Raw genomic sequence first — 10,257 nt, 5'->3', positions numbered from 1 at the left:
GGGGGTGGGGGGGGGTGGGGGGGGGGGGGGGGGGGGTAAGCAGCCTTATCCCTACCTTGTGAAGGGGTAGAGACGTCGTTTCTGATAGACCCTCGGCTCAAGCAATAGCATATCAAAAGAAATCAACGCAGGAACAACAACAACATAACCGGGATAATCCACAAGTAGGATTTAGGGAGGGTGAGGTGTACGCAGCCTTACGCCTACCTTCTGAAAGTAGAGAGATTGTTTCCAATAAACCCTTGGCTCAAGTAAAAACACATCAAAAGAAATAAACACAGGCACAACAACAACATACGCGGTGTAATCCACAAGTAGGGTTTGGGGAGGGTGGGGTCTGTGTAGCCTTAAGCCTACCTTCCGAAGGTAAAGGGGTTGTTTCAGATAGACCCTCGGTTCAAGTAAAAACATATCAAAAGAAATAATGTAGCATACCAGTCATTTCCCTCACGGTAGAATCCAGTAACCTTCGCAGCCGGTGCCATCAATGATCCAAACTCCAGAACACAACAACTTTGTTTCTCACCCCTACACTCAATTTGTATTTTCTCCAACACAACTTACACACCTTTTTCCTCCGACACAAATTCTACTGAATTCAATTGAAAGCATCTGAACCTATATGATGCTGGCAATTAATTACCAAGTTAAACAAACCCCCATCAAAGGAAAAAAGCAAAATCACCAAACATGGGAGCCACATAAATGAAGTCCAAAATGAGTCAAAGCTTAAGGGGTCATAAGAATCCACTCAATTAATTAGACACCAAAAAGAAAATCATAATCATTGGTCCCCCTCCCTTCTCTTACAGCTAAGCTTCTTAACCCCCTACCAATAAGGGATACCAATAAGGGAGGTCTCGGGTTCGAGTCCTCCTAGATACCGAGTGTCTTTGTTAGCGAACGCTCACCTCAAATATAAGACTTTTTAGTCAGACCCCAATGCGGGTACTGGACACAGGACGGAAAACCCAAAAAAAAAAAAGGCTTTTTACCCCCTCACCCCAAACCCACCCTTTTCTCTTCTTGTGTTTCTAAGGAAAACTGAATTCACTGCTCACAACAACAACCCCAACAAAGGAAACAGCACAGCAACAGGTATGGAACTTGCCGTCCGATGTAGTCAGGCCCCAATAGACTATCGGACACTAGATGGAAAACCAAAAAAAAAAAAAAAAACCTTCTTGCCCCTCACCATTTTCTCTTCTTGTGTATCTAAAAGAAAACAAAAATCACTGGTCACAACAACCCCCAACTAATGAAACAGCACAGCAAAGCAACAGGTATGGTCCATAATATACAATACGTTACTTTTATATACAGTATATATTATATACTTGTGGCATATGTGTAAAGAGAACCCACAAAAAACCGGCTTAAACAATTAAGCATAATCTCCACCAAAGATTCTTCCTTTCAGCAAAAACCCATTACAATATTCATTTGGGTTTTTGACTAGTACTATCTTTTTTTACATTTACATTACCCGGCACTACATGTACAAGTATACTCACTATATACCACTATATATCATACAAATGGAAGTAGAAAAAGGGAAAAAGAGACAAAGGGGTTTTAAAGGCCGGCGAAGAAGGACAAACTAGAAGGAAATGGAGACAAGAAGACATGGCTAATGATGAAGAAAGGGGGAGAGAATATGATGGTTTGAGTTTTGGTTGACGCTTTTTGTCGAACAGGTGGAGTGCGATTTGGGTTTTAATCGAGGAACACATGGATCCAATGAGAATGTATGTGGCTTCGGGTTCTGTGAGGAGCTACGCTTCTGATTTTTACAATGTCAGCTCTCGTATTTCGATATTCATATTAAAATTCGATTAAATTAAATTTATCAAAAAAAATCATGAAACCTATCACGTGCATCAAACTAAGAACTAGTGAGTAATAAGATTTTTAGAAATTAAAGTAGGCATTATTTAGAAGCTATTATAATAAAAAATATATATATAAATTTATGTTTTCTTAAATATAAAGCATAAACTAAACTCCAATATAAAAAATAAAAAATGGGAAAAGTGCAAATGCCCCCCCTAAAATGGCGTTACTACAATCATTTAATGTTCGAATGCGTTTTTTTTTTTTTTTTGCCTTTTATTTTACTTTGGTGCTTTGCTTTGTGTACAAGATAGAGAAAAAATTTAGGACATTAAATTAAAATCATTAATTAACTACACATCAATAAAGGTAGGAAGACAAAAGTATATTTAAGAGAGTTGAGGTGGCATGTCATGTGGTATAAATCTCATACTAGCATCAAGACAATAGTTCTTTCGTTTCGTATTAAATGAACATTTTGCTAAAAAATATTTGTCTCATATTAATTAATCATTTAATAAATTAGAATAAAATTAATTAAATTTTTCTCATTTATTCCTACCATTAATATGACTTTTAGAAGTTTATATAAGTTTTGAAGATCTAAGAGTTTATTTTTTCAAGAGATAAATTATTATGAACAAAGGGTAAAATAGTAAAATTAATCAATCTATTAGGGGCCATTTGGTTACTGGTTAGAGTTATGCAGGTATTAGTTATACATGGTTTAGTTATGCAGGTATCAATTATGCAGAGTTTAGTTATGCATGTATTAATTATGCAGGGTTTAGTTATGCAGGGTTTAATTATGCAGGGTTTAGTTGTGCAGGGTTTAATTATGCGAGTATTAGCTATGTGGATATTAGTTATGTAGGTATTATTTAGTTATGTAGAGATTACAATACATGAATTATTAACTATTATATTAAACTTGTAGTAAATTATTAATATATATTATTTACAAAATAATAATACATGTTAATAAAATGTGGAATATATTGAATAATATACAATGCTAATATTTTTTATTTTTTTTAATCAACATTGGACCATGTCCATTTATTCATCAAATAAAAATGTGTCCAAACAAGGTCCAAGAGTGACCAAGTCGGTCAACAAAATAGACAAAACAAAAACAACTAGAAATAATCTAATTTGGAAACAAAAAAATCCTAAACTGATAGAACAACTCCAGCATAATGCTAATATTTGATTAGCATATGTACCGTCAAAAAATATACAATCAAATCTCTAATATTAAAAAAATATTTATATTTGCATAAATAAATAAAAAGGGTAAATATATAAAAAAATATATATGAAAATAGTCTATATATAAAAAGAAATAAAAACAACAAACGTAGATAGGAAAACAATAAAGTTTTCAATTTAAAAAAATAAAATAAATTAAAAGAAATGAAAATGATCTATATATAAAAAGAAATAAAAACAACAAACGTATATAGGAAATAGTAAAGTTTCCAATTAAAAAAATAAAAATAAATTAATAGGGTAAATATGTAATTTATCATTTTAATACATGTATAACTAATACCCACATAACTTATTCCACCTTCTACCCTGCATAACTTTATACATAGATTCCCTCATAAGTTATGTTGGTATTAATTATGTAAGACTACAAAAAATGCAACCAAACATCGTATAATTAATACATGAATAACTTTTATACAACATTTAAATTATTACCAACCAAACATGGTATAAGTTATGTTGACTTTTATACCTAATACAAAACTTCTACCAAACACAGTAAAGCTAATGCAACTTTTTATACATGAATAAGATGTCTCTTATACAGTAACCAAACGACTCCTTAATGATTACTTAATCACGGTGTTAAATAGAAAATGTTTATCTAATATGGATCAAAGAGAGTATTTTTTAACAATTTAAATAATAATGGAGATATTTTTATATGGATAGTATTGTGAATGTTAAATATTTTTTTCTCAAGGACAAATTTGACCTCTTTTCCAAAAAATTATATTTGCACCACATTTAATTAGTTTAATAGGCTATGAAACAATTTGCAATTCGTGATTAAAGATTAAATTGCAAGCTAATAAATGAGGGAAATATCTATATATTAAAAATAAGGCATAAAAGCAATTTTATATAATTGTAATTTTATAATATTAGAGTACATTTAAAATGTGTAACATAAGTTTTCTCACCTTCTTAATGTATAATTTTTGTGAAAAACTATTTGCACTTTGCGACCATAAGAAGAATTAAACTATGATGACTATGTAGGAGGTGATCTATATACATATAAAATAAAATAAAAAGGACACAAAAACAACTCGAGTTAGTTATAAATTTATAATATTAAAGTTGAAATTATGTAACATAATCTCTCTAAAATTCCCTTTTTGGTTACATGTTATTATACATAAATGCTCTCCAAATAATTATAGTTCTATAAAGGGATTGTTTGATTTGTGGATTAAATTATTTCAAAATTTTAGTATGAATTTATATTCTTTGGAATTAAATAGTTCCGAAAATGATTAAGATATTTTGGTAATGGGCTCTTCCAACCCATAAACTTAAATGTGCTATTACCTTATTGCTTTTTTTTTTTGTTTGTTTTTTCCATCTGTTGTCTTGTTTCCACATTGAGCCCGATTAAATTTGAATTTGCACCAAAAATATTTCACATTGAGAAGTAAAACACTCTCTAAAAAAGGCAACTCTATATCCCGAAAGACTCAAACCCAAGATCTGACAAAGGAAACTTCATACCAAGAAGATTCAAACCCAAGACGTCAAACAAAGGCAACTTCATATCCATAAAGACTCTAATCCAAGGCCTCTGATTAACGATAAAAGACTACTACCACTCTATCACAACTCTGGCAATATGACATTATTGCTATGTTATCAAAGTTTCAAACTTGTGATGCAATCATGCAACTCTTCTTTGTAGTTAATGTACTCGCTATTTTAGGAGCATTATAACATAGTGCAGGGATCGGGTTAAACTTCTGTAATAGTAATCACGTCAAGTAGGAGAAACTCATACACAAAATCTTTAAAAATTTGAAATCCAACATAAATGACAAAATTCAGTACAAGTAAAAGAATGGACAATCACATGAATAAATAGGAAAATTTATTGCTCCATCAATAGGTCGATCAAAATGATACAAGATGTTTCCATACACAGGAATGAATAGATGAATGACAACAAATCTTATAAGAACAGGACAGCTTTTCCTTTATCTAATACCCCAATAACTATTTTGAAGCTCTAGTGACATAATACACCCAGCCTATGACACAAATTTCTTAATAAATATGCTGTCACAAAATAGAATACATGATTGATTACAGAAGGGACGTAAAATTACGTGTATGAGTGATGGACTGTAGATTTTTACTCGGGAGAATCGTAACAAGATATTGCAAGACCTGCCAACAAGCAGCGAACAATCAATTTGCTGTTGTTTTAGACATGGCCTGCTTGACAGCCTCGGCGTAGGTCCTGTGTTGGTATGTGAGTGTGGATTCTAGCAAGTCCCATAGGGAAGTCTTTGGGTTCCAACCTGGTCATCACACAGTTTAACAGTCAGATTATTCTCAACTTTTGAAGGTATTAAAATAGTCAATCGACGAAGAAACAGGTCAATACCAAGTTGCCTGTTGATTATGGTCATGTCCGGAATCCTCTTGTCACTGTCATCATACCCCTCACCATAAAATTCTTTAGAACTTACATCAATGGTGGGTATTTCAATAGAAGACTCTCCACTCACCTTTGAGTACACCTGTTATTATCCAAAGGAGTTGAGAAAAAAACATTGTGTCGACAACATGCGCATGAAATTTAGGACAAAGGAGTAGGTGTAGGAGAAAGACAAATTGAATAATTATTTCACCTTAGTCATCATTTCAGCCAGCTGCCTGACAGTAACTTCATTGTTAGGGTTACCAACATTAAAGATATGGCCATTGGCTCTGGCAGGATTTTCCTGCATTGTATGTACTTGAATCAACATAGATCCTAATGCATTTCTGGAAACAAACGTAGAGGGTTAAGGAGGTCAAAACTCACGATCATTAGAAGAACAGCCTCAATGGCATCTTTGATGTATATGAACGTCCTTTGTGATTCTCCCCCATCCACAAGTTTCAAAGGTTCACGTCTTAAAAGGTTCTGAGATGAGGGAACATTAGAAGATTAAAACATGAGACTGACAAGTGAGCATCTGATACAGGTTTTAAGGTCAACCAAAGAGAAAAGTACACATACATTACTAAAGCAAGCTAATACTCTTGGAACACCTTCACTAGGACCATCGATGCCAGGAATGAAATCCATCCTAGGACCAATCCAGTTAAATGGCCTTACAATAGTGAACTCTAAGCCATTCTCCGCACCCTCAGCTGTAAATATAACACATGACACGTAAGCTATATGGTAAGAGATTCAACTATGAAACAGACAGATAAATATAAAATTACCATAGACCAGCCTCTCAATCAATTGTTTTGCACACGCATAGGACCACCGCTGCTTCTCAATTGGTCCAAAGATGCAAGGGGAGGTGTCTTCCTTAAGCACATAATAAGCAGGATCCTAGTAAAAAAGTCAAGAGTGAATATATAAGGCAAACAATGTAAAGTAAACGGTAAATAATGACATTCTCCATGAATCCACAACAACAGCTAAACATAGTGTGGACTAAACAAAACTCTCATTGATTTCTCGATTCAGACTCCTGATTACAATTGAAATTACGCAGTAGCCCGTTCAACTTCAAAGCATACCATTTACAATTAATCAACACTGTCCTACTTTTGAATGGAGATGAAATTGCTAATATGGCTCACTATGCACCAACTTATCAACGACCACAGCAAATATTTATCAATGACCAACTTTTCAGTAATCAACATGACATCAGCACACACATTGTACATGTAGAGAAATCTCATGACTGCTTTCCCTGGAATTTGGAGAAACTGAGATATCTTGTTTCTCTCATTTTCTCCTCTCATTTTTGGTTTGTGGACGTAGTGTAGGGAGGAAGCTAGGAAAGAATGTACAGAGCACCAAAACCTAAAGTGAACCACAAGTCCACACCTTACATTACAGGCATCTTAAACCTATGGAATCAAGCTATTCACGGTGTACTGCTGTAAGAGGGAAGTTTACCACTTAAATGCTAGCAACAAGGCAAGAATAGAACATCTATCGTTGTACAATGGTCAAATTTTGTGAGATCAACCTTTTTCGGTTAAGTACTATGCTCGGAGTTGTACCAATGGAACCAAAAAGAAAAATGCTTTAGAAATTGTCAACAAGTAGATAACAAATTCTTGCACAGAAGGTCCTCCTGGAGTTGAAATTGGGTGCTCAGAATTCTAAATAACACCAACCTCAGTTAAGAGATTCAGCATTTGACCATAGCAAAATCAACATCCCTATTAAGTATAAACAGAATTCATTTTTCTTCTCTAACTGATAAAAAATGAACTTTTTAAACTAGATACAAATAAATGCCTCTTCTGTTAACTGAATATTTATAAATTCTTCATAAGTCAAAAGAACATGTATAATTCCCTTATGCCTCTATAAGCTTTACAATTGAACAAACACATTAAATGGAAATAACTTATTTCAAAAAGATATCGATATGTTCAACATTGCAACCATGGTATGACAACAAACTAAATAAATAGACTGACAACAGCACTCTAGCCCAAGACGAGCCTATTACAGAAAGTAAGACTTGCTAAAATGGATAAACTGATAAAGTAGGTTAGCTTCATCTCGGTTAGACTAAACTCCAACCCAAGTACCCACAGGAGTAGAGAGGAAGACGGAGTCATAAGAAAACCCAAGGATATATTGAGAATACTTTTGGATATCCACAGGTTTCTATCTAAATTGATACATGTCTACTATGAGAGCAAATGACAAGTAAAACAAGCAAGCTGAGGAAAGAGACTTCATCCAGAACTTTAAAAATCTAAAAACTCAAGTTTAGTTGTATCAGACAGTATTAATCGCAATACTAAGACCAAATTGAGAGTACACGAAAGGTTGATATTGTTTAGGAAATTACAAGAGCTTTTTTGGATATTTAAATGAAATAACAAGAACTTTCATGATACGACACACGAAACACAGAGAAAATAACAGATCAAAGTTCAGCATTAGTTTTGTATTAAACTGAAAATATAACACAAGGAAAGCAAGGTTTTACCTGCCGCAGTGGGCTGTCTTTGGGTAAAAAGGCACCTATGGTTTTCCCGTAAACTTCACAAGTTGAGAAGTGAATGAGACGCTTTCCATTTTCTGAGCAGTACTTGACCTGCATTAATCAATTCAAATCAACTTCACATCTCAACTTCAGCTGAAAAAAGGTGAAATCTTTCCTACAAGTGACAACCACAAAATCTACTGGCAATTTCATCTATCAATGAAATTAAAAATCCAAAATGCATACCACTGGTAGAGCATCAATGAAATTGCTGTAAATTGTATCAAGTGGACGAGTGTTATAATCTGCTGGAGTACAGATCGCAGCAAGATTTATGGTCTACATCACAAGAAAAAAACAAAAAAGTCAGAAATTGTCAAAGACTTGCACAGGTCAACATTAAAAATCCAGGAAAAAGCCATCAGAAAATGTACAGATGCATAAATTAACCAATACCCACAGAAAATAGGGCAAAGTTAAGTTAATAATCCTTAATATTAATTAAAAATGCATTAGATACATAAAAAAAGGAAACTGTTATGCGTTAGAAATGTCTGGATATCCTCTCTACAATACCATACCAAATAAGCAAACTCAGATCCAATACATGTCACAAGAGCTCACTATCATGTCAAAAGTTATAACTAATAGCAAGAGTGCAACTTTATTTCTCAACTAATAACATCAGGCAAGCGTCATGATAGATCATGACTTTAACTAGGGCTACCCCAGCCCCTCACGAGCCTTGCCATAGACAAGATGTTAGGTTCCCCAAACAGATCCCAATAAATACATATTAAAATTTGAAATTCTAGGAACATATTAACAATAAATTAAAGCTTTTCATAATGTCGCAATAACTAAAAGAGAAGATATGAGATTAAATCATCAAAACACCTAGCTAGAAATTACTCATAAAATCCAATTATGTGCATAATGAACTTCCTTAAGTTAAGAGTGACGCAAAATTCACCACGCGAATACAAAAATGTAAAGAGCTTAAAATCACCAGATCTGCTATTTTGATGAGGTCTTCAAGGCGAGAATTATTCTTAATTTAGACTCAATGAAGCTGAATACGATCAGCCCAAGTACGCATCGCCGGTTCAAGCAAATGCTTAATCTTATCACTATAAACATCGACAGCAAGTACCTTATGCTCAATCTCAAACATGGAACTTAAAATTATACTGTTATATATAATAAATGTTGAACCTATTTAGCTTACGTGTGTTTACTACTTCATATTTCGTCTCCGCCACCAGATCAAATAATCCAAACACCAAGCTAAAAACTACTAAAATCCTCAAAAAAAAAAAAACACAAAATTCACCAAATGAACATCCAATTATTTGCATCATTAACACATACATACCCCATAGAGGAAATAAAATAGCTTAAAATTACCAGATCTGCCATTTTGATGAGACCTTCAAGGCGAGAATCATTCTTAATATTGATTCGATGAAACTGAATTCGATCAGCCCAAGTAACCGTCGCCGGTTCAAGCAAATGCTTAATCTTATCACTGTAAACATCGACGGCGAGCACCTTATGAGGAGTCTCCGACAAAAGCTTCTCACATAAATGAGAGCCAATGAATCCACCGGCACCAATCATGCATATCGTAATCTGTTTTATGGGATTACTGTCCAGATCTACTCTTCCTGCCATTTCCGATTACTGCAAATCCTCTCTCACCGCAATTTTTTGAAGATATTTTTTAAATTTCTCTCTCTATATTGAAGTGAATCAATATGTATGTATAGGTTTTTTGACGGTGAATATATTTAAAGCAAGAAAAACGAGGGAGGATAGCTTTTTAGAGTCTGTGGTTATGGCCCGACTGAATTTATATTTTTTTTAAGCAGTATTCTTTCTACACTCGCGAGTATCACACTTAATAATACGCGCTACAAAATTGGGTTATGTCAAAAATTTATTGGGAATGGCATTAGTTGGTAATTTTGGGTAGAAAAATAACTTACCTATTTGAGAAAGAAATGGATAAGATTTACGACTTACTATTTTTCAAAAAATTTATTTGTAGAATTATATTGGTATGTTGTCGTTTTATTTCTAGCTATTCCACTCAAATAAAGATAAGATCTAAGTAGATCATTTTTATTTGACTTATTTGTAAAATTATATTGAAGATGTTATTATTTATTGGCACTCGATAATTATT

The 10,257-nt window shown here is 33.5% G+C and overlaps 2 protein-coding genes across 2 annotated transcripts in view; both read right to left on the bottom strand.

The window, feature by feature from the left end:
- The window catches only part of LOC102587598 (BTB/POZ domain-containing protein At3g44820), an 8,126-nt gene extending 6,252 nt beyond the window's left edge, over positions 1-1,874 (bottom strand). Inside the window, exon 1 of the mRNA XM_006349006.2 lies at positions 436-1,874. Within this exon, the coding sequence (XP_006349068.1) occupies positions 436-485 (50 nt within the window). The 5' untranslated portion in view covers positions 486-1,874. The remainder of the gene's footprint in view (positions 1-435) is intronic.
- Positions 1,875-4,950: 3,076 nt separating this feature from the next.
- On the bottom strand, positions 4,951-9,855 carry LOC102587281 (UDP-D-apiose/UDP-D-xylose synthase 2). The gene is made up of 9 exons (XM_006349005.2): positions 9,477-9,855; positions 8,316-8,408; positions 8,073-8,180; positions 6,325-6,439; positions 6,113-6,246; positions 5,915-6,016; positions 5,739-5,831; positions 5,492-5,627; positions 4,951-5,405 (listed from the first exon to the last, which is right to left on the bottom strand). The coding sequence occupies exons 1-9, from the start codon at positions 9,741-9,743 to the stop codon at positions 5,293-5,295; spliced, it is 1,161 nt and encodes a 386-aa protein (XP_006349067.1). The 5' UTR covers positions 9,744-9,855; the 3' UTR covers positions 4,951-5,292.
- Positions 9,856-10,257: the final 402 nt, after the last annotated feature.

The sequence above is a fragment of the Solanum tuberosum genome, unplaced genomic scaffold (genome assembly GCF_000226075.1).
Source record: "Solanum tuberosum cultivar DM 1-3 516 R44 unplaced genomic scaffold, SolTub_3.0 scf00101, whole genome shotgun sequence".
NCBI classification, from domain to species: Eukaryota; Viridiplantae; Streptophyta; class Magnoliopsida; order Solanales; family Solanaceae; genus Solanum; species Solanum tuberosum.
Note: the sequence above shows the minus strand (reverse complement) of the source record. Positions and strands in the feature narration are given on the sequence as shown.